The sequence below is a fragment of the Branchiostoma belcheri genome, unplaced genomic scaffold (assembly GCF_001625305.1).
Source record: "Branchiostoma belcheri isolate BF01 breed outbred unplaced genomic scaffold, Haploidv18h27 scaffold23, whole genome shotgun sequence".
NCBI classification, from domain to species: Eukaryota; Metazoa; Chordata; class Leptocardii; order Amphioxiformes; family Branchiostomatidae; genus Branchiostoma; species Branchiostoma belcheri.
In genome coordinates this window covers 2,730,454-2,756,074 of record NW_017803824.1, presented here as the reverse complement: position 1 = coordinate 2,756,074, position 25,621 = coordinate 2,730,454, and the positions used below count along the sequence as shown (strand labels likewise).

The window sequence follows — 25,621 nt, the reverse complement described above, 5'->3', positions numbered from 1 at the left end:
TTTGGCTCGAGACCCGGTCTACCTCCAGCCGTCACAGCGTCGCTAGAAGCGGTCAGCCGGTACCCGAGAGGACGCGGTCTGCGGTGGAAAACCACCGGGAAGGTTTGCTGTAGGGCACGAGACGCTGGGGGTGGGTTTGTCCCGTTTCTATAAACGTGTAGAGACTGCAGCTTGGTTTATAGGAGAAGACCTTGATTTGAGAGGAATTCTTGGTCAGGGTTCTACATTGCTTTCTTCACCACTTGAGGACCTACTTCCAGACGGGAGCAGCTGGCTTGAGGGGCGGGCCACAAGACGCCGGCTTGCAGTTCAGCTTCCCTACAAAACACAAGGCGATTGTTTTCGTAAAATCTTGTACGCCGTAGTTAAGTGGAAAAGTGTCTAATCTCAGTAACCGCTCTGGGATTGAGGGCGACACTGAGTGAGTGAAAGTACTTCGCCGCCAAGACAACCACAACTGGGCCGAGACCGGCTTTATTAGAGACCATGAAGCCGTCCAGTGTGTGCGGGGTCCTGTTGGTTCTACTGCTGGTTCTACAGCTCAGCCTGGCCAGGCGACATCCCTACAAAAAGCACCGGTCGTCCCTGAAGAGAAACAGGAAGGCTCACGCCAATGTTTACTACAGGTACGTCTATCAGCTTGTCCTGATGTGCTGTGTTTGTGTAATATTGTCACCAGCAGTCGGCAGCGTAAACTCGGCTCTTGTCAGACTCATATATTTTTGTCTGCCCTTTGTTATTTACAGGCGTTTTTGTTTGTTTATATTTTTCTTGTCTAAGTATGTACGTGTGAGGGCGAACGTGAGCAATGTTTTGCTTCTTGAATCAGTCTCGTATTCATGAAAAGATGGCACGTATGCATAAATACAACGGACTGCGCACCTATGAATGAAAGAAATGGTAACTTCAATGTGAAACCTGGCCTGTGAAAGACTAACTAGTAACTACGCTAAGCTGAAGGGCAATGTCAAAGAAGTTTTTGTCAGCAAAGTGGCACTTCACACGTTTTGTTTCACGTCGTGCTGCTAAACAAAAGCGATTCATTCATTCATCTTTTCCCGTGAAAATAATTATCACCAATTAAAAAGAACTCCAAACCAGACATTGAGACAACGTCTGGCCGCGAAATAAACACATAATATACCAGACTTCGTCCGGTTTCCGTCGTTTGACATGTTTGAAGGACGCTACTAAATCTCAAGAAAACATTTGGTATCGCTCATTCGGCTCTTTCTGTAATTCAACTCAACTGTACAATATTGTAAAAACAAGGGGGTTTGACACTTTGAAACTTGTCGGAAACAGAAGCGTACTCTATGGTTCAATACACACTGCTGCTAGACCACGTAGACCAGCAATACTGATTCATTTAGCAGTGAGTCCCTCCGGTACATGTGTATTAAACTGTGGGAAACTCTATCCTCAGCAATTATGCAGGCTTCGTGGCAGGCTAGCTAAAACTATTGGCTCACGTTCCTTCTGAATGTGTGGAAAGAAAAACTGACTGGGTTTAAATTATGATATCGCTTCAGACGGGGACACAATGGGCATGAGAAAATGTGAATAACAATAAGCCGTGAAAAGTTCTAAAAGGTCTAAACAGTGCAGTTCATTGACAGTCTCCGCTTGCATTTCCCACAAACAATAACGCCGATTTCCTCGCCCATGAATGGTTAGATAAACACCACTCCACTTGTGTTGTTATAGTTGTTAATCTGCTACTTTTGGCCTCAGCCTCTTTGATCCATGGACAGATTAACCCTCTGACCCGGCTATCACTTCTTACTAAATAGTTTACAGTTCGTCCAGTGTCGTCCGCAGTGGTGGGCTCTGGAAACGGGCTGCCCAACAGAGCTCCCTCCTGCCGACCGATCAAATTCTCATCTTACGGGTTTTGCATGAAACCGTTCCTCTTATCAAAACCACAAGGAACAGTTGAATAAACGGTGTAATATTTAAAGACTTCGCATAATTTCTGGGTGGGTTTTGAAGCAGACAAAAATCATGCGGACAGAAACAGAGAAAGTATTGCATATTTGCTTGCAAAGTAGGTCCTGTAACTCCCAATAGATACTGTAGCACGACCGAAAACGACCTCTGTGTAGAATTAGAGCAACGACACCGTGTAATGTGTTCCAGACGACGTTTTCGACCGCAAATGTCCGACTGAGTCCTGGTTTCATCGCCGAACAAAATGAAAACATTTGCCCGTGTCTTGCCTGTCGTTGTTGTACAGCACCAGTGTTGTGTTGTCCTGACAGGATAAATATTTATGTGGACAGAACACACTACAATTTGTCTGCTCCAGGTCACGGCCTTTCCCGCCACTCACACAGCCGCTGACCTTGACCACACGTAGATGTCATTAGATGTTTGACAAAAAGGTTCCATGTCGACCATAACAAACGCCCCTTTAGAAGAATCCATTCCCGCAGAACGATTTTAGCCCGAGGAGTAACTTGGCAGCCAGTGTAAAGGTCAAAAGAATTTCCGACTGGTCTGTGTAAAATATTCTAATAAACGTCGGAAGAGAAGTCCCCCTTTCAAAGTCGTAGACCTAGTTGTACGGTCGTGTAAAGAATCCACATCCTGGCTGATTCTTTTAAACGTCAATTGAGGGCTTAAAGGATGATCCGTTTTTATTAACACGACACCCCCTATGTTATAACGTGTCTTGTACTTTGTGTCTGGTTATCCTCATGTACTCGCTCTCCAGCCTGTGAGCTTCTCAAACCCCATGTTCTCCTAGATATTCTAGAGTCGTCGTCTTAAACTTCACTGAAACAAGATTTTCGTGAGGAAAACAAGAATTACACACACACAGACAAAACTTTATCACAAGACGTGATACTGTGGCTCTACAGATGTGTCTCCTTGAGTGATACCACTCCCTTGTTCGCGGTATTATTGCCTTGGAACAAACCAACAAGACCTTGACAAGAGAGCTCAACTATCCAATATAGTGAGCACGGTGTCCCTTTGGTGTTCACATGTCCGTGACGACCTGACACCGTACCTGTCCGCCGTCCGTGTACCTCCTGAGAGACCGCAGACTCATCCATCAGGTCTTATCACACCCACCGCGCTTCTGTTTACGTGCGCCGTCAGGCCCGGCTGGCTAAACAGGCAGGCCAAACAGATGGAACACGAGATAAACATGGTCAAACGGTCCGACCAAAACACGGGAGCAGACATGTGTGACAGGACACCAGGCTAGTGACAGCCGGGTTTTGTCGGGCAGTGAACCGGAAGGAATTTCTGTAATGATGTCCAGTAAAACACATTCTTATCTACTCTAACGTACTTTAACGCTACTCTGCTTTATCTCTTATGTTACCGAAAGCGACTTGAATGTAACGTTACCTAAAGTACTTTTCTTTCCTTACTGTCTAGTCCACTCCATGGAGGCAAACATTTAGAAGGGAAAATCACAATCAAATTATAACACAGGAAACGATCACAATGATTGGCAGCCCCGTTAAGTCTGTCGCTTCAGTTTAAAAGTTTATCGCTTGATGCCCCACTCTAGTCAAAAAGAATCTTGAAATTTACTAGGCCTGTCACAGGGCGTCGTAAAATCGTCTCGAGAATTTTCCACACAATGTCTTACGTTGGTTGTGCTACAAACAGACAAATTACAAGTACAACTACAACTACTAGGAGGAAAATGCAAAATACGATAAGAACATTGGCATTGAAAAGCACATTTAGTCCGTTATGTTAGTTAATATATTATGACTTTATCCCCGAGTTTTTATTCCCAGACCAGTGTTATCGGAGTTGCCCGTCGGCCTCTCCCGTCTCCTTCACGCGCTGCCCGCATCAGTCAGAACCCAGCTCGGCATTTCCCGGGCGGCCAGATTGATTTGTCGCGCACATTAAGGTCGTGACTGACTTCGGAACTTTCCGTGAAACCCTCCATCTGGTTTTTAATTTGAGCAATCTAGTTTCGACGATTTCATGGTTGGAAAAGATTTAGTAAGTCACCTGGTTAGTGCTGTTGGCACTTTTACAGAACGAGATTCTATTCACACAAATGTGCACTGTGACGCTCTCCTGTGTTCATATAATTTTTTCAAGACCCCCCCCCCTTTGTTTAGTTCAATTATTTCCCATATTGAATTGAAATCCTTCATATCGCCACTATGACCTTCTAGGCGAAAATACAAATTGTAGAGTAAGATGTCACAGAGTCTGTACATTATATCGCACGATCCAAAAATTGTTTTTCATTTCCCACAAAAGAGAAGTAACACATGTCTGCTGTGTTTCACTCTGTCATTTTCTGTTCGCGCCCTGTAATCTTGTGGTGACGCGAAATTGAGACTAAATCCCTCGGTATTTTTTTCACCTTTGTCTAAAGCCCCACAAAGTCTGGACTCCGCGTTGTCCGTATGTTGTCAGGGCGACCCTCTGCCGTGTCTGCCGTCTCGGAAGTCGCCTGTAAGTCTCTCAACATTCCAGCGGTAATAACTTTTAGCATGCTACGGTTCCCGTCTGTTGCTGACGCGGTGTGTGTACATTACACACTTATACTCAGTACAATAACCAAGGATAACCAGTAAAACGTACATAATGTCTTTGTTCTGTGCTTCACTGTGATTTAATTCTAACCTCCTGTGATTTCCGGCTGAAGACTTTTTGCCCTGATACAAGGTGAAAAGACCCAAATTGCCAAATTTGATGCGAGGAAATAACATTTCATTTTAATAGATCTTGACAAACAATTAAATAGTCCAGTCCATGATAGTATAGGAGTCAAAGGTTCCCCAGCCCCCCCTACACTGCATGTCGTTTAACCTCCGAGATATGGCGGTATGAAGGTTCAGACACCTTTGACCTAGCACTAGAATCACCATGGATACCATGGAATCACGTTGTCGAGGGGTCACGTGCCCGACATGATGGGTCATTCATCATGAAGAAGACTAAATGTTCTTTTGAAAACTCCATAGTGTTGAATCGATAAGTTAAACGTTTTGATGGAAAAAGAATCCCGTATTTTACAACCTAAATTGCTTTTCCCTGTCCTAATCTCTCTTTTTTTGCGCTCAAATTCCAGCCCGAAGGTGATAAAGAAGCTGCGCGCGCAGAAGGAGATCAAGGTGGGACACGGGCTGTGCCGGTACGGGGGCAGGTACGACTGCTGCTACGGCTGGGTCAGGAACGAGTACGGCGACTGCAAACGTAAGTACCTGCTTACAGTAAACAGCCCAACTATGTTCCAACACAAACAAGTCACAGTCTGAGTTCTTCAGAATGTTCAGAGGGTTAGAATCATGGAATGGTTTGATCACTGACAATGGGCACGTGACACGCGCCACCCAATGATACTCAACAGAGACGGTCGGTGTGAACTCGTGCTTGTAAGGTCACGTGTCCGGTGTAACTGGTTATTCGAACATGACTAAGGCTGTAGTAATATTGGTCGGAAACTCGGTACCGTCCTTTAGACCAAGGACGTAATGTCCTTGTCTAGACGCAGAATTTAGCCAACGACAGTGTAACTACCTATCACACTGTATTTACGGCACACCACCGCTGAGCTTGTAGACAAGCACAAGAACTTTTAGAATTTATGAAGATGAAGGGCAGAGGTCTGGAGCGACTGCCATCCGACCCCAAATCAGGTGACCCCAATGCGATAGTAATTACCCAGGTGTGGACATTACGCCTAGTCTATAGGGACGCTGTCTAGCCAAAGGCTAGTCTCCAACAGACTTCTTTGGCCTTCTTTCAGGGATGAGGAAAGTAGGAATTGAACAAGTAGGGTGAACGATTTGCCAGACGAGTTAGCCCACCAAAGAAGGCTTCAGTTTGAGACTAGGCACGTACACAGAGATCGCCTGCATTCATCATCAAGCGTGGAGAAAACTTGCTGAAAACTGTGAACATCTTAGCACACATCGACACGTCTCCTGACCTCTAGATGTACCTCTCACAATTCATCATTTTCTAATGGCTGAAAAATCCAGCCCTGTCTACCCACATTCGGTACCACGTACGACCCGCTCTATCTCCCACACAGGCCGCTCCATGTCTGTCGACGCCAAGAAATCCTCCTGGAAATGTCTAGTTCAGGTCTTTATCCAGGAATTCGAAGGAAAACGGGAAGGAAAATTTGTTAATGAGTTATTACGATTTCACTTAAAAACCAAACGAGCAAACAAGTAACATGACTAACAAATTGATTGACCTGGCAAACGCTACTCAAAACATATTGGCAAAGACAGCAAATGTAGAAACAATAGTCCTAGAGGAAGGTTGGTGCAAGCTTCGCGGAAAAATGAAACGTGTTTTAATCTTGCCTGTCAAACTTACTGAAACTCAAACGTCCCCTGTGTTGAGTGTTCCACAACCACTGACCTTCCCTGTCAACATTGACATTTCAGATCCTTCGGTAAATGATATCTTATTTCTAAGCAACGTGTTGAAACAAAAGACACATGGAAGGTTTTTACACTGCCTTGCAAAATAGCATGACGAAGGGTCGACACACCATCCAGGTGTATCATCAACACTAAATTCCAAGTAGATGTTAAGGTGGAAAATGGTAACGTTTTCTATTTCATTTCTATCAGCTACGCTTTATACAGAAAACATGACGATTGCCCATCGAAAGTAACATCTGCTTGGAGATTGAGAGAACACCCGGAGGTCTGACTAGTGGCAGGAAGTCTCGGTGTTTTGTCTCGCTAACAGGACCACCAAACCTCACCGATAATGCCCCACATTTAACGTTCTTCTCCGCGGAACTAATCGTTTTCTCCGCGTCACAGTTTTGTGGTTTTCGCTCCTTGACCCGGGCGTATTTTCTGATTTCCCTGGACGGAAAGTTCAAGACTGAAGAAATTGATACGGCGTGTGGAGGTCAATTGTACGTGACACCTTCAAATTGTCAGTCTCGCCTGGGGCCTAACAATGAAAATGCGATCTAGAATAGGACTCCATTGGCAGTTAGTTCAGCTTGTCGGTATACCACTAACTCATTTGGCAAAGTTATGTATCACTTTAGCCGATTTCTTCCATTCTTCAGTAACCAAAGAGGTTATAAAAATATAACCTCATTGCAGTAACCAAACGCTTGCCGAAAGCGATCACGTGATGCACACATGACCGGTCCTCCAAGGTCACAGAGGTCAAGTGAAGCCAGACCCTGGCTGCCCTCCGGTCGCCTGTCCTCATTAGCAGGAACACAAACACAGGTGAAGTTCATGGAGTTGGTTCTGGAGGTCTGCCAGTCAGTAAACTCTGATGATAACCTGGAGCCCGATCTAACCGCGGAAAATGAGATTGGGAAAACGGGTTTAATGTGCTGGTGGCTTGAGAACAGGTTGTACCAGGTGTCCAGGTTGATATCTCTGTCAGATAAATGACTCCTTCCTTCCTTCCTTCCTTCCTTCCCCTTCCTTCCTCCAGTCCCTCTCTCCTTTTTGTCAGTTCACCTATCAATCCTTCTCCCATTTCCACCCCTTTCCTTCCTTATGTCTATTTATCCACATGTCCGTCGGCCCGTCCATCCATCCATCCATCCATCCATCCATCCATCCATCCATCCATCCATCCATCCATCCATCCATCTTTCCCCTCTCCGTCCCTTCCTTCTTCCATTGGGCAACCTTTCCCTCCGTTCATCCACTATCCCGAGTTGCTTTGCGCGCAGGGAGGGTAAGATAGCACGCACCCCCCATCTGGTGTCACTCTGTGGTCGCAGCCCGGACGCCACGGACGTACGCCATGGCGTTCCCGTGTTGCGCGGGGATTTTACCCTGGTCGGAGCCATTTTGTTAGAAATTTAGATCGGCCAGGGCGACGCAGAGCTGCTGGAGCAGCCGGCAAGTTTCAAACCCAGGAGATGAACCGAGATGAGCTAGCGACGCAGATTTTCATCCTCGGACTGACGGGCCGGGACCCCAAAAGAGCAGTTCACCAGCACCCGGCACATTTCCCGGAAAGACGGCCGCACAAGCGGTCACCAACCTACTGGACGGGCAGGGCGACACAGCCGCAGCCAAGTTTTTTGTTTGGCCCCAGGTAAAATTAGTGAGAACGATTGTTCGACTGTTTTTTGAAAATGTTTTTAATCTAACGGGTAAGAGCAAGTTAAGATGCTCCCCGGACTGTTTTTAGAAACTTTGGTTTTGAAAATCCGATGGGTAAGAGCAAGTTGAGATGCTCCCCGGACTGTTTTGGAAAAATGTTGTATTTTTGAATTAACGGGTAAGAGCAAGTCGAGATGCTCCCGGACTGTTTTTAGAAACTTTGATTTTGAATTAACGGGTAAGAGCAAGTTGAGATGCTCCCCGGACTGTTTTTAGAAACTTTGATTTTGAAAATATGCGACGAGTAAGAGCAAGTTGAGATGATCCCCGAACTGTTTTTGGAAAAATGTGGATTTTTTAATCTAACGGATAAGAGTACGTTCAGATGCTCCCCGGACTACGTTAGAAACTTTGATTTTAAAAAATCTGACAGGTAAGAGCAAGTTGAGACGCTCGCCGGACTGTTCGAAACGCTTTGATTGTGGAAATCCGGCAGAGAAGAACAAGTCCCCGGACGGTTGGGAAAACATTGATTTTGAAAATCCAGCGGGTAAGAGCAAGTTTAGATGCTCCCCGGACATAAAACTATGTTTATCGGATTTGGGAGAGCGTTGGTAGATGCCACCCTCCAAGAAGTAGACGGAGCCCTTCTGTCTTTTGTCCCAGTGGTCACCTCTGTGTGAATCGCGGAAGCAACCCCTGTGTGGGCCCATGTTTCCTGCGACAAAATGAATATTCCCTTCACACGTGTATGTCAGCCAACACAGGCGGCACAATGTTTGCAACTTGTGTAGAACAATCCCAGGTTTCAGCAAACAAACTTGAAACATTATGTTGGCTCGCGGGAACCTCACATCTTCTGATCCGATTTTCACTAAAAAAAATTTTGCTATACCCCAAATTTTGTTTTTCCTCACCTCTCGTTTAACTTGTGCCGACTTCTGAGTACGGTTGAATGGGGGTGCAGTATCTTTTGGCGTTTTTTCGTTATCTGTTAACGAAAAAAAAAACGAGACAAAAAGGAGACACAAATTTCTTTCATAAAAGCCCTTTCAGCAGCTTTCTGTCCCTGATCTGGTGCCACACATGGTGGTCGGAAATGGTTCCCACCAACCAAATAATTAGGGCCAGAACAGCCTTTCACCGCTGGCGTCAGTCGAGTTGACTCAGCAACTTCGTAACGACCTTTCACAGCGGGTGCGTTGGTCGCACCCGTCCCCGAGCGGTCGTTCTTCAACTCAGGTTGACACTTGAATAGATCACAGCTACCCTCAGTCGAGAACCGGCCTGAGAAGTACTAGTATGCAACTGAAGAAAGTATGCCACGAGGGATCCTACGGGATCAAGTGGCCAGGAGACCCGAGAAGGAGAGCCAGGGGGACAGGCTGTGAACGCAGCGCAATAACAGCAGGGATTTCAAGCCGGTGTTCTGAAGAGGAGTGAAGGACGAGAGATGAGAAAAAACCAAGGGTACAATGACACTTAATGTACGATTTTGACGAGCGAGAGGTGAGGAAAACCAAGGGATACGATGATACATTACTGGATGTATTTGACGGAAACGATTAAAACAGGAGATTTCTGAAGGTTGATATGGACTGCATTTATTTGGTGGACGCAGGTTACATGGGAAGACGGTGCTAAGGGGGGATTCTCTATGCACGGGGGTAAGCTTATAAGGTAAGCGATGGTGAGAAATGGAGTGGCAGAGTAAAGGAAAGGGTGAGTATTGGAGGAGAAAAATGTGAGTATTGGGTGTTAGAGCAGGGAAGGACTTGAGGAGAGGATACGAGTAATGTGGGGGCAGGTAAAAGAGGAAAGAAGGCCCCAGTACAACTCTCATATCTTAACCCGAGCAGAGAGCAAAGTGACGAGGGATTTGGTACTATCCCGAGTTGCTTTGCGCGCAGGGAGGGTAAGATAGCACGCACCCCCCATCTGGTGTCACTCTGTGGTCGCGGGTAGGATAAAGGGGACCGAACCATTGCGCATCCCGGGGAATCGGTAGGGGAGACGCATGTCAAGTTTTAAAAAAAATCCCCGCGCAACGACCCAGTCATTTTGCCTCTGTTTGGGCGCTAATGGCCTTTCGCGGCCCCAGTACAACTCTCATATCTTAACCCGAGCAGAGAGCAAAGTGACGAGGGATTTGGTACTATTCCGTTCATTCACGGCCCAACAGCACCAGTAAGTACCGGAGTAACCTCACCCATCAGTCGTCACATCTCCACACATGTCTAAACACATTCCCTGCCCGGACCAGACGAAACGTAACCTCGGCGGGTCCACAGGGACGCTCCGGTCACAGACAGTTGTGGAAACTCTGGATACACAATAAAACATGGATTCCAAACCCTGTTTGAAATCAGGGTCGCAGGTGTCAAGTGCGCTCCAAGGTCAGACGGAAGGAGAACACATGGAAACACATGGAGAAACTGGACGTGCATAAATCCTCCTGTGCAGGCCTCCGGGCGGGTGGGAGTTTTGATACTGCATTTTGTAGAATTTTAACGCGTTCTTTTGCCGGCCACCCTACAACCAGCCACGTGGCGGGTACAAACTTTCTCTGGGCGGCTTGTTGTAGGATTGCCGGCAAAAGAACGCGTTACAAATGATACAAAATGCAGTATGAAAACTCGCACCGCTCGCAGGCCTGAACAGGAGGCTACATAAATCAGCAGTGGGGGGAAATGTGCACCAAGTGTGCGGATGAAGCAGAGGCGTTGGTGTGGAAAATTGGGAAAAGATTAAAGAAGAAATGGCTTTGATTATTTTGGTATTATGCGTCACGTTTCATTAGGTTTTTGTTTGGTGTTGGCACGCACATACGTTCTTTGTTAGCACGCCATCGGATAAAAGTGCAACCCCATTTTTCCGCAAAACACTCACAAAGGTACAGTTACAAAGGCAGTACAAAATACCCATGGTGGCTTGCTTAAGTGGTTGATTCGCAAAAAAAGCTCGCTATAACCAAAGGGTAATGTCTAAAGTGTGAGTCTTGATAGAAACGTACTGTAGACACTGGAAATATCCGCAATCTCTCTGATCAAATTTCAGTGCCTGTGATGTACTTCCAGACGTTGATTGGGGGAGTTTACGGGCACATCTACCCTCCAATACCTTCCCTTAAACTTGATTCAAGCTTAAGCCATGTCAAACCACAGTCCCTTAATGTTGTACAACACCAAAAGTCAACCTTAGTCCGTTTATTACTGACTTTGGAGCCCGGCCAGACTGGGTTGAATATCGTCCAAGTCCGTTGTGGTACTTCTACATGTGCCGACAGGCAGGGGGCAAAACCAGTCTACCCAAACCAAACTTGTAGGGTCTGTTACTAGACGCAACTTCATGGTGATAACCTTGTGAGAAGTTGGCAAGATTTCAATGCAGTGTCACTGTGATTTCAATGTGGCAATTACAAACTTCAAGTCAGCGAAATGCCTAATCATTTCAACAAAAACTTGTGTTTTTGGACGTCGAGCGCTGAGGAAAACGTCCTTGAATGAGGTGAAGAATGGTGGGTCTTTGAACCCCAAATCCTGTTTTTTTTAGGTCATGTTAACATGTTAAGCCCAAATCGATGTCTTGAACGACAAACACTACCAGCCGTCTCCCGTACGTGTTATGTGTCAGCTCATCCATTCTGCCTAAACGATGTTGTTCTACACACGGACAAACCGCCCATTTCGCGTCGCAGTTGATTTTATCACCCAGGGGAGAATGGATCTTTCCGTGTACACGTAAAACATAGTCTCCAATAGGCTCCTTTGGGTGGTAAAAAGATATAAAGATATTGTAAAAATCGGCTGAAACGCAGGCTGAATATTATGGGGTGAATAATTTGCCAGTCAACATAAGGGCGAATTGGCACATACGGTTGCAAAATCCAATGCCAAGTTCGTCGCCCACTTTGACCAAGTTGTGCATTTTTTTTGGACGACCAAAGAAGTCAGATGTAGGCAATGCTAATGGACGCTCCTCTGGCCAATAAATACTGCCTTGCCACCGTATGATCTGCTTGAAGATTAGACAATGTAGCCCCCACACGTCTGCCAGTTGTTTGAGGCGCGGAGATGTGTAGCAGAGAGCAAACGAGTTCCAGGTTGTGTTTGGCCGCCGTGTTCTCAGGTCAGTGACCTTCCGACCCGCAGACCCCAAATCACGTCCGCCGGGGTGTGTATCGCGTGTACGCTACCGTACCCTGTTACCGTACTGTAGACTCCTCGGGTTTTAACCCATATATAGGATTCTCTTTAAATTACAGGTTGACATGACACGCAAGAGACAAGTTTTTGTCATCTTTTCATACGCTACCGTACTGTAAACTTCTCCGGCTTTTAACTTACATAGGATGATCTTTGATGAATTTGAATTGCAAAAACTTTAGCTTTGAAAACTTTGAATTCTTTGATCTCAAACATTGCAAGTAAGATAAATTTAACTTTGAATTTGAATTTGCACGTTAGAGTCAAGTTTTTCTCATGTTTTCATATCCAGATGAAAGTAAAAATTATATCAACTACCTCTAGCCAATGAAAAAAAAAAGTACAATCTGTATTTGGCCAGATGAAAGACCGAAAAACAGTGGCGTGAAGGCTAATTAATTATCCAGAGGAATGTTTGTGGCATTTCTACCTGTCCTCTGAAAGATAAACAGAAGGAAGGTCGAAATACTTCAGTATAATTTGTTTCCCTGTCATGTCGCCCTACCCTGACCTGCGGTACAACCATACATCCTCACCGAGGACATTCTAAAGCACTGGCGATCTTCAAAGCAGATGTATAAATGGCTTCGGATTGTTTTCATTCACTCGAGTTTTATGTTTTTCGAGTGGTGAGCTTTTTTGTTCTCGTAAGGCGATCAGGCCGCACTATTAAGAGCACCACTTGTAAGACAAAGTAGAAAAGTAGGAAAAGACGTTGAAAAACAAGTCAGGTGTTTCGGACAATAATCTCTAACAAGTCGGGAGGTAGTAAAAACAAACAGGCGTTCTGTTTGCTCGTCTAAATCCGCACTGAACATTCCGAGATTGTTTCCTGTTAAAAAACGCTCCTGTTTAGACTCAGACGGTTCTTGGGTTTCTCCTGTGTGACTCCGTCCGTTCTAACCTGATTTAGAAACACAAATAAACACGGTCTTTTCTTTGGCCTTCGCTTTCTCACTGGTATGTGTGGTCTTTTTGTGTGGCTACATACCGGACATAATCTTGGAAACATGACTTGCATACAGGACAGCATTGTTTTCAAACTAAAACGTCTTATCAATAGATAAAGCCAGTGTAAACGATTCCACGATGAAGAGAACAAAAACATTCTGACAAAACTCATTTCGTGCACGGAAATACAAAGCAGTAACGATTATCTATTAATAGGTACATGTAAATGATGATATGTTGAAAAATTGTTAAATCTTGGATTCGGGACTGACAGAAAGAGTTGACACCTAACTACTGCCAGTCCTACTTCGGGAGACTACTACAACAGCTTAACCAGGGATTTTGTAAGGAATCACTTTCTTAAGACCTTTGCATACTTGACTTTGAAGGTTGACAGACAGGTGACTTAGCTTATCCCGCTGTTGTCAGGAAGTGCCCGTGACACACGTGAGTTGATACCGGTGTCCAATGTAGGGACATCGGTTCCGTACAACCAGGGTACAACGTCAAGACTGGTTATCTTGACGTCTTGGTTTATCAAGACCGTAACCTTGACTGGTTACGGGTTATGTACAGTGTTCAAATAGGGAAATACATTAAAGAATGTTTAAATCCAAGAGACTACATGTTAAACATTTATTGTTGCCACTGACATATATTCTGTACGTAGGGTGACGTTATATATACATGAATTTAGCTTTGTTAGATCTTTAGCTGTAGCTTTGTTAGATCTTTAGAGTCTTCTACAATGTCTTATAAGTTGTAGAAGATCATACAAAAGTCCCTATACTTTTTTTGTTGAGTCAATAAAGAATCTGTTTCCACAGCCCGTACCTGACTCCCCAGGGGCGAGGTAAATGAGCTGGGGGCGACCCCGGTCATTTCTGCCCGGATAACCCTTCTTGCCAATTACTCGCCCTATTTGGGGTTGAGTCTTCGGTTTATGTCTATCATTTGTGCGGCCCCGAGAGAGTTTGGGTTTGTGAACCGCCGGAGACTACTTGTACTGTTTTCATCCGTGTGAGCGAACTTGTACTAGTCTGTGTGCTACTTAAGAGAGTCTTAAAGCATTTTGAGGTAGGAATGCAGACAAGGAGCTTAGGCAGGAAACCGAACAGGCTTGTTAAAAAATTACTTGTTTCTGAGACAAAACCCAAGATGACGAACCCTGCTGAGATATCTATGAGTCAGGATACGTATCAATAGCTGTTATCAAATCTTCATGCTAGGGTTTTTTTTATGATGAGTGACTGAGGTCTTCTCTAGTGCTTTAAAATTCTCTTCGACTTCTGGATTCAGCTGGCCCAGAACAAGTCGAAGGGGAGAGTGATTTTGACCGTAGAATCAGTTCTGTCGACTTCAATATTTCGCATCCCGATCTCATAGATCAGAGAACGCCGGGAATTTAGCTGACTGTAAACCCGAACATTCCTCTCTTTCAGCGAAGGAAAATTCCACCGTTTGCTGTAGACCAACACAACATACATGCTAGCATCGGCTTTCTGAGATCTCTAAGGAGTCTAAATCTGCTTAGCACAGAGGCAAAGCCACCCAGAACAAAATGGCGTCGTGCCCAGCCCCTGAACCACGACTGTAGATTGATTAGCGGTGATATTGATGGGAAATTAACTCAATTTCTTCAACGATCCTCAAGCTTTAACTCCCACCTGCATTTTGCTGGCTCGGTGCCACCCGCTAAGAATAAGAAATCCCCGTGAAAAATTCTCTTGACTTTGCATTTGGACTAATTTTCTGCGATGTCGATGTCAGATATCTAGAAGGTCCTAAAAGTGAAAAGAAACGGCTTCCCTTAATAGGATATATGTTTCCCGTAGAGTTTTAATCTAACGTCTTACTTTTTGATTTGATGTGACACTTTATACTAAAAGACCTCGGGACAGAAAACCTTGCTGTAAGCGGGTCTGGCGCCGGGCCACCGCCTCTACCGGCTGTCACGGCCGGGACACTGCGCCAGACACAACCGCCTTTGGTACCCGATCCCAGCCGGAAGGACCAAATCACACTGACGGAACACATCTGGTCATGGACTTGGCCTTGTCGGTTTGATATACTATATGTAATAACAATAGGAAATGGTTACGCCTAAGAATATATATGTTGACAATGGATGGTATAGTACTAGTACCGTGAAGAGATGACTTTGACAATGGGCTCATCTGTTTCTTTGACGACATTTTGCAGAAATACGGTTACTAACAGCTGGATTTCGTTTGACAAATGTAACGAAAGAAGAATATCTGATATTCTGTGAAAGGTTGTGTGAAACAAAACAAAACAAACAAACAAACAAACAAACAAACAAACAAACAAACAAACAAACACAAACAATCTAGCAGCCAAAATAAAGCAACAGCAATGTGCTTAGAGGTCCTGAGCTCTTCAGTACAAGACCCAATCGCTCTAGGAATTTCCAGTTCAACAAGGAATTTAAGGCAAAGGTCTGTCCACACTGTAAAACTCCCTTCTAACAGGGAATCATTATCGTTCCTGAAGAGAGCCTGTGGGAAATCTATCGGATTCATTTGTGACACAAATTCACTTTTAGTTTTACAGTGTGGCCGCACGAACGCAAGGCACCGCCCGCAACGCCACTTTAACAGCCAACCTACAGCAATGATGAAGTCAAAACACTGTGGTCCTCTCCCTACACTAATGAGAACTAATGATCCTATAATCTCCCATGTAGCTACCTTTGATAAAGCTCAGCGGTGTACGCACATAGGTGGTTAATAGGCAGGCTAGCTAGAATAAATCATACGTTAACTTTCACAGCAATTGCTATCGTGTAAGAATGGAAAATATGGCGACAACAATCAGAACACGAGAACAACGAGGGAATACCACACCAGCCAAACAACTACAATGTCGGGCCCCACACGGGGTCTGCTATGGAGGCTATTTGTGATTTGTTAATGGCGGTAACTTATAAAATAAGGTCAGACTCAGCAAGAGCACATGAACCGCAAAGACTGGTTCTAATTTTGTAACTAACCACTGGCCAGCTGCACACTGCCGTCCACCACCGACAGGGCCGACAGAAGGGATCGCTATCAGACAAATTAGCGCCAAATAGCTTCTGTGATGCTTGAAGAGTCACAAGATGGACAAAGGGCCGAGAGGGTTCTCCTACCTCTACTCAGGGAACACTGCACTATAGTATGCTGACCACTTGGATTTTCTTAGGTTGAAATGATTGTTGTACAAAGAAAGCAAAGCACACAACGACCGACTTATGGGAGATTAGACAAAAACGGGCAAAACATTGTAGGAAAATGTTGACTTTGGGATGCAATACCGCAAAACACGTTGTTGACCTCATAAATATCGATCGAGTGCCCATATGCTGCTTCTCACATGGGTGAGAGTTTTTTTACAACATGGTCTTGAGCTCTAAGTACCTGTATCTGTAACACGACTGAGTTGTCCTTATAAATGAGTCGTAAGCCCTGCTTATTTTCCGATCAAAGGCCGGAATGTTTGTAACGATTTCTGTGAGAAGACCAGGATCAGTTCCGCCTGCTTTAGTATCGCCGTGTGTCTTTAATGCTCGGAATAACCACCTTTAATGGTGAAAACGCGCCAGGCAAACCTGTTTGCAGTTAGAGATCGAAAGGCCCCGTTCCAGGTCGTGTAGTAACGACAAGATTAGCGTTCCAGAGCCGACCATAGCGCCCTGACTCCTGGGGTAACGTCGAGGTAACCTATCCGAAGGAAACCGTTTTCAGGAAAAGCCCTGTTTCAGTGTTTGTTGTGAGAAGCTGTGAAAGCTACACGGGTAGTTTACATACGAGATATTCCATCTCGGAGCGAATGGAGACATTAAGACGTCTGTATCCTGCCGACCTTGACCGCGGGTGCATGTCGGGGGTTTCCGCTAACTCCGTCCGTATGTGGTGAAACCGCGGCCGGGGTCGTCTTTCCTGGCCGCTTTATTTTGCCGCGCCCCAACTGTAACAGGATTTAACAGAACAACCTGGCCTGATTCTGTGTAAAGACTTTCACCCTCCTTAAGCTGTCGCTGATGGTAACGGATGTTGATGGTGAGGACCACCATGACCCTGACCGCCTCTGATAGCCATGATGACAGCAATGGTGCTGCTTTTTTTGGTAATAGCAATTTAGTGTTGGTGGCCACATTTTTTTGACACTTGACATGCCACCTCACGCCTGTTTTTACAATATCTACCATACTTACATTTGGCCATATCCAGTCCAGGATGACTTACCCAACTACAAAGACTTTTGAAAACACGTGACTCTAGTAATGCATGGGTGAAAAGGTCAGTCACTCTGAAGAAGGCCGTAGCCAAGGCCGACAATCATATGTATGTCTTCGTTAACTTAGTTGGATCGAGCGTTTGGAAATACTAGTTAAGTATGTTAATGTTACCTATCAACAAAGATGAGCTTTAATCATTTAATGTTAAGGTACTATGTCCTTAAGTGTCATTGCTATATTATCATTAACATTGTCTATTATTCCCCGGCAGCCGTATGTCGTGACGCGTGTGTGCACGGAGTCTGCACCATGCCTGACATGTGTACTTGTCACACCGGCTGGAGAGGACGGACATGTAACAAAGGTCAGTACCAGGTCTCTCCAAGCAGAGGTTGGTGGGGAAGATTGTGTCTTTTCTATAATATGCCTCGTTTTCTGCCGCTACTGTAGCAACAGAAGTAACAGGACCCAACTTCACATCCCTCTTTGAAAACGTCCTCACACGTTAAAATCTAAAACAAGCTTCCCTTTTCCACCAGAAACTCTGTTTCTCTTCTTGGTACATCCAGAAACCAACTTTTGTAGGTCTCTTGTACCGTCTTAATCTAAACTCTTTTTGCTACCCTAACCTAAGCTAAGCTCTTTGTTCAAACCTTATTTTTGTCACCGAACCTTACTTCCTTCTTTGTCTTGGCGAGTTGTTTGAAACGCAGCCAAGTAACACAATGTTAACCAGCAAGGTGAGCGACTTGCAGCTGTCGGAGTGAGTCAACTTCACGATCAGGTGACAGGAGTTTCCGTCTGCTTGTTGACAGTAGAAAGCTAACGGGCAGTGGCGAAGAAATCACGCTTTCTTCAACACAAAACTCAGGGCGTTGAGTGACGAGGAACACAAGGCTAGCTAAGAGGCACGCACCTCATATCAGCATTCAGCAGAAGGTCATGGTTCGAGACAGCCGAGAAAGGCCAATATAAAACTTGCGCGTTTCCAGACAGGTAACATATCTTAACGTAGTCTTCTGTGTAGGCCTCCGGGCGGGGGAGTTTTGATACTGCGTTTTGGAGAATCATTAACGCCTTCTTTTGCGGCCAACCAGCCGCCCAGAGAAGGTTTGTACCCGTCACGTATCCGAACTTCTTTCCGCCGGGAGGGCCTGCACAGGAGGATACTCTCAGTGCAGCTTTTTGGCCTTGGATGCAGCGCCATCTGTTGACCAAACTGCTAATTGCAGGGTCTATCCCTGGGAATATCATGTCACAATGTCTTTTTAATTATATCCATGTTCACGTCCATCTATTGTCGTTTCAGATTTCAACGAGTGCGGGCACAAGCCTCGTCCCTGCCAGCACCGCTGCATGAACGCCCAGGGCAGCTTCAGGTGTTACTGTAACCACGGGTACTCCCTACAGCCGGACGGGACGTCATGCGCAAGTAAGTCAACGATAAGATTCAAGTTTGAAATGTCAAATTTCCAACGAAATTGCAGCCTTCTTCAGGTTGACTGACCCAATTCCTAATAGCACCTGACGTTACGGGGCACGTGACTCCGGGGTAGTGGGTCAAAGGCTCCTGGAAGTCTACATCGCCACCTGTCAGGGCTAAGTGAAGGTCAAGGGTTTAAACTTCTCAGAATATCTGATAGATGTAAGAATTTTGCAAGTGGGCTTATCTACCAACACATTTTATCACTGTCGCCTTCCATGTTTACTTTTGTTTCTACATTTCTTGCCTTTTAGTTTTGGAGTGAAGAGTAGACTGACTACAGTGTTGTTTCGTTGTAGAATCGCTTGTGTGCGCGTTACGGAAGTGCCAGTTCATGTGCCGGGAGGTGAAGAAGGGAGTTCCGGAGTGTTTCTGTCCGGAGGGGCTGGAGTTGGGACCGGACGGGCGCCACTGTGTAGGTCAGTACGTACTGTGTTACTATTTTCTTAATCTGTGCCTGCAACAAGAAATTGCTGAAAACAAAACACAGTGTCACATGTCCTCTCTTGTATTAGTAAACGACTTATGGCATGTTCCACTTCAACATAAAACGTAGAATGTCCTTTCATCTGAACATGATAATTTTAAGCTTTGAGAGAATGTACGTACTAATATTACCTTCTGTATACTTCCAGACGTTGACGAGTGTGCGCGTGGCTTGGTGACGTGTCCGCGGCGGCGGGTGTGTAAGAACACGTTCGGGTCGCACATGTGCGTGTGTGCGCAGGGACTGTCCTTCAAGTACGTGGACGGGAGGCTTCGGTGTTTGGGTAAGTTCGAAGGGTTTATGATAGCTAGAGAGGACACGAAAGTGTCCCTTAGCTGTCCCTTACTACTTCTTCTTTTGATTTTTTTACTTGTCAAACATCCTTGGAAGCGTTGATTTCGCTGTGCATCTTTGTACAGAGTTGCTGTCTTTTACCACTTTTACAGTCATGTTGGCTCCGATCACACATGAATGGTGTCATGTGATTATGAAAGATTGAATACAAAGTATGTGCATTTTGTAATGCCTACACATGGACCGTTACGTTGTAACAGGCGCGGACGTGCAGATGACAGTGGTGGTGGTGGACCCCAAGGACACAGAGGAGCCGATCAGCGACTCGCAGGTGCGCGTCCTGTCCGAACCGAAAGGGGGCGGTACTAGCGTGGTCACAACGGGCCGGACGGATCAAAACGGACTGTTGGTAAGTCAAGCTCATCTCTATGTAAATGCTTTGACTTTGGCTTGCATTAGCCTCCTTCGCAGACTTCTGAGGCGTCATAAGGCGGCAAAACCGTCCGTCCGCGGCATAACTCGCGTCGCTCCCCGAAAAAAAGATAAAATAACGCCTCCGTCTCTCAAGTCTAAGAAGGAGGCTAGGCTTGCATGTTTTATTTTCATTTCGGTAATGCACTTGTCTCTCTTCACAAGAAACTTACGAATCACAAATCTGTTTTTTTTTCTCGCAGACGATCACGGTCCCCTCCGAGAAGCCGCTGATCATCGTCGCCAGTAAGGACGGCTTCCTGACTAATGCGGTGACGTTCGAGGCTTCACCTGGACAGAGTGAGGAATTATTTCCCCCATTACTACTTTTACTCCTCGTATAAACCGCAAATATCAAAATGTTCTCCAAGATCGTCGTATATGCGCCTGGATCGTCCTGAAGGATAACTTTGTTATATCATAACAAAATATCCTATCTTGAAGCCCCCAAGAAGCACATTTTTCGTAGTATAGTAACGTTAGAGGTCCAAACCTAACAACCCTGCACAGGACCTAACTGCAGAATGTTCAAAAGATGAGGTCTTCAAATTTCCAGAAAAAGAGGTTTGTTGCCTTCTCTTCATCTTTAGCTCTCTAATAACTGGGATATGTTACATTTTCTCCCGTCAGAGAACATCGCGACCCTGCGGCTGACTGTGTACCGTGAGACGGAGGATGTGGTGTACGACAGGCAGGAGCTCACCAGAATATACTTCGAACGGCGGAGTGATCTCAACGACGCCAGCAGCGTCATCTTCCCGCCAGGTAAGTGAAAGACCAATATCTTATGTCATTGTGAAAGAACGTTCTTGGCCATACCAACCTGATGACGTTATTTTTGGGTTCTGCATTGGCGTAATGGTCAGAGTGTTCCGCTCGGAACCATGAGGTCACGGGTTCGATCCGAGGCGCCCTTGGGAAAGGCACTAACACAACTTTCCTCCCTGTATGGTGGAGTGACGCCCATCAGGTCTTTCGGTTCATCGATGATACTGTGTCCAGACACAGATAAGGGCACAGACGGATTTGGTGTCGCCAATATGCCAAGATCTGCACAATTGCTACTAAGAACAGTATAATTTTCTGACTGACGTTGCACACTACCAGGCACCTCCTCTTGGTCAATTTCCTTCCTTTCTGGGTGTTTTCCTTTACTATGTTTTCTTTTTCTTTTCCTTATTATTTTCCTGATGTTGCACACTCCCAGGCGCCCTCCTGATGGACGACAGTGAGCGGGCCACGGTGTCGTTCCGCGGGGTGGACGTGTCCCGTGACCGGGTGCTGCAGGGCCTGCCCGAGCTGGTGGGCAGCATCGAGGAGAACATCAACCAGGTCGATTTCGAGTTCGAAGGTCAGCAAACTTAACGGAATTTCTGAACTTGCCTTCGTCGTAAATTTTGTTCAAACATTTCACCAACGAACACTCAGAGGAAACGTATGTGTCCTTTAGACTTGACGTGATGTTTAAATGACGTCTGCGAAGAGCAACAACGTTGCTTGCTTTGACTGACTAAAACTAACTTTTAGTGTAACACGTTTTGTCGTTAATATCTATACCCGTATCTGTATCTGTATATCCGGTATAACCATCCTTCGGTGTAGGCACGCGACGCAGGTGCGCGACGCGGTGGCAGATGACTATATTTAACGAACGGCTTATTTCTGTATGTCCAAATAAAACTGGCTTATTAGGACACCAAAGCCGTATCCATTGTACTTACTTGCCCCCCCCCCCCCCCCCCCCCTTTTATTCTACCCCCAGGAACGTCCCGCATCAACCTGGAGGCTTACGGCGCCGCTGCCGTGGACATCCGGGCACCTGGCAACCGGCGTGTGAGCGTCAGTTCAACCTTCAACATCTCCATACCCCTAGCGGAGGACTTGGACGGCACAGGTATCCATTAATCATACTAGTGCTAGTATGTTGTAATCTGGTGACGGTTGTTGAAATGTAAGAGCGGTTAGGGCCATTTTTCCTCGAGAACTTTGGATACGACCATGCCCACCGACTGCGACGAGAAAAAGGATATATCTAGATCAAAGTCGCCTGATCTAGATATAAAATCTGATATGTGTACTATGTTATTTTTTTTAGCCTATCCTATTCTTGTATAATGCCGCATTTTATCGCACCAAAACAATTAAGTAATTAGGTGTAGCGGAATAAGTTTTCTATTGATCCTTTGGTGAACATGACTCTTGTCATTTACTATTTTGTTGATTTTTGCCATTTTAAGAGTTTCTGAAACTCACGTATACCATGTCTATTCCAGGTGTGGTTGCTCTGGAAGGCTGGCACTTTGACGAGGACCGCGGCGTGTGGGTCCAGGAGGCGATCGGGGAGGTCCGGCGGGTGAACGGGCGCATCACCTGGGAGGGCCCGGTGTCGCGCACGGGCTGGTGGGTAGCGGGGCGGCCGTGGAGGGACGCCAGCTGTGTGCGGGTGCGCGCCTGCTTCGACGACGACTGCGCCAGGCCCGTGCAAAATGCCGCCATTAGGTAAAGTACAGCTGGGTTGTCTGAAAACCTGGTAAATTACTCATCATTTCTTGGTACAAATTATGGCTATTTTTAAAGTAAAGGCACTCAATTACTAGTAACAGGTGTGTCTTCGCAGCTTTTTCTCCTTTACTTCTTTTGAGCTAGATGCGTTACGATTCGCTAGCTAGTAGTGTAATGAGACTTCGATACAGATCGCATATGTAGCAAAGTACATCCGGCCAAATATACTCTTCTCAAAAGTGTGCTGGGCTCTTTAACATGCAGAGCTTTGACGCTTGAGGCTAATGCCAGGCAATCTACCTCATACATGGGGATACCTGCTTAAATTTTTTATGTAACCATCCAAGATGACAAGCAATCCCCAACAAAACTTAAACACGCGTCTCTTTCCCCCCAGACTTGCAGGCCGTGACTACGGTTACTTCACGCAGCGGTACACCGACTCGGACGGCCACACCTGCTTCAACATCCGGCGGGGCGGGACCGTGCAGCTCCGGCCATGCTTCGGACCTGAGGTGTGTACCGTCAAGTAAAACTTCCTATCAACTTTTATCGAAGTGGCTGTATTTTTTTTGTTCCAACATTTACATTTCAGATGGGATCATTGCCGACATTTCAAACATTTCAGATGATGAGACATGGTGGCGGCACACTCAAGTTACGTCAACTGTACAAATGTATAAGAATACAATGCACGACAACGCTTTGTAACATTGCAGCAGTGACACCTAGCGTACGAATCGGAAGCAGTCATTGTTGTTACCCTGAAGATGGTGAAAGACGGTCACAGAAACGTCAAAACTGAAAACCCCCTGGTTGTTGCATGAAGAAACCTTAGTTATACTGTCTCTTGCCAACCTGATGAAATCGTTCATGTGTGTAATATAAATTTTGATACTGACCCTAGTCAACTATGATGTTGTATTTTCCCAAACTCGCAAGTCATCCTGTATATGTGAGGTACAAATATAGCTACTTCCAATTATATGAATAAACAGTCTATGTCTATACTGTATATATGAGGCTTCTTGATCTTCCTTCCAATATAAAACAGTCTATGTCTAAACTGTACTCACCAGGTGGTGGTGGCAGGTACCGGGCAGCCGGCGGTGTGCAGGCGGGGGATGGGCGCTCAGTGGTTCGACCCGCACCAACGCTCCACAGGGCAGTGTAAGGACGTCAAGATACGGATATCAGGTACGGCATGGTCTTAACATGGCGACACGGGAGTGTTGGCTGTTGCAGAAGGACACACTATAAGCATCACAATAAGCAGTTCAACCAATGAGAGAATGACATTTATTTGCTCGACCAATAATAGAGTGGCTTCATGTCCGTTTATACTTCATTTTGCATGTCTACGGAAACAGGGTGGGACGGAGGTGGGATGGACTTCGGGATCAGTCTATTGCAAAACCATGGAGGTAGAAAATCCTCCATGGCAAAACTATCAAAGGCCCCATTCCCACTAGGGTAAAATTGTCCGGATTGAGCCGAATTGAATCGCTTTGATCCGGCTTCGATCCAGATCATTCCTACTCTGTACTTGATTTACATGGGAAAACTTCCGATATTATGCTTAGTAATGAGAGTCAAGTATTACTTTCTACCCCTTCCAGAGTTTGACGTGGTGGACTGCGGCGTCCCACAGCTGAACGTGGGCGTGGTGACGGTGGGTGACGTCACGGGCGACACGTCGTTTGGCGCGAACGTGACGTACAGGTGTGACGACAGCTCCAACCCGTACGGCGGGCACCTGACGCGCCTGTGTCACAGCTGCGGCACCTGGAGCGGCAGTCCGCCCAGATGTGGTGAGATCTTAACCTTAAAACAAACAAACAAACAAACAAACAAATGGCTAGGGAGTGAGTTCCTAGAGAGAACCAGCCCTAAGAAAAAGCATCAGAACTTCAACTGTATCTGTGGTTTACAACCCTATCCAGGATTCGTATATTCTATAGACTTTGTTTTTCTTTCTTGGGTCCCCCCAAAGACAGAAAGTCATAGCTACTTGTATTATCTTAAGTAATTCTCCTCACCAAGGAATCAAGTAATCATTGAATGCGATATTTTCATGATTTTGGATTTAGATTATTTAAAGAAGTGATCACCTAATGGATGAACTGAACAAGTATTTCCGGATAAGATAAACTTCAGTGACTAATTTTCAAAAATCTCTTTTAATATATTTCAATACCCTGGCATGTGTATCATTTTCATATTGTTTAATCACAATGTCTTTGTTGTTCACAGATGCCTACGAGACAGCATTTGAAAGTTTTGCACTCTTGGACTCCCCCTAGCGACTGCAGATGGCACTGCACAAGATTAAAGCATTTGACATATCTAGTTGTGTATCGTTTGTCAACTGTATTTTTGCTATAAATGTCTGGATTTTTTCCAAGATATTAATAAAGTAGAGAGATGATGTCTACTTGCACTTAAGGTGATTTAGTAGAATAGAATATGAATGATACAATAAATTTTGTAGGCTGTTTTTTTTATGATCAAAGTGCTAGTTTTCTGAGCATCAGTATGTTCAATACGTGATTTCAAAATAAACCTGTACATTTGCCACAACTGACTTGTCAATGAGTGAATTTGCCAGAAACACTATTGTACCAGATTTACACAGTATTCTACATATCATAAGATTCTAGTGAAGGTCAGTATAGGCAGCTTTTTTGTAGAATTATGGAATAGTCTATGCTTACTAGTTATTTCCATATAAGGCTTTTATTGGCTTTGTAGACTTAATATGTCATTAAGATATCTATTGGAACAATCAAACTTGATGTTGAAATTATGGCTGCCACTCAGCACCATATTTACAGACTAGATGTTTCATGTCCTTTATGTTGTCTTTTGTGTACCTGAAAAGGAAGTACTAGTACTAGTAATTGGTGCTATCATAGTGTAATCTATGGCACAAATATCTAGACAATG

At 45.3% G+C, this 25,621-nt stretch overlaps 1 protein-coding gene across 1 annotated transcript; it reads left to right on the top strand.

Annotated features, from left to right (window-relative positions):
* Window positions 1-247: 247 nt before the first annotated feature.
* On the top strand, window positions 248-25,018 carry LOC109470654. Its single transcript, XM_019769683.1, has 16 exons — window positions 248-626; window positions 5,063-5,187; window positions 17,710-17,802; window positions 18,748-18,870; window positions 19,221-19,340; window positions 19,557-19,691; window positions 19,963-20,111; window positions 20,377-20,473; window positions 20,804-20,938; window positions 21,381-21,524; window positions 21,936-22,067; window positions 22,447-22,672; window positions 23,073-23,190; window positions 23,755-23,872; window positions 24,295-24,486; window positions 24,929-25,018. The coding sequence occupies exons 1-16, from the start codon at window positions 487-489 to the stop codon at window positions 24,976-24,978; spliced, it is 2,097 nt and encodes a 698-aa protein (XP_019625242.1). The 5' UTR covers window positions 248-486; the 3' UTR covers window positions 24,979-25,018.
* The last annotated feature ends 603 nt before the right edge of the window (window positions 25,019-25,621 follow it).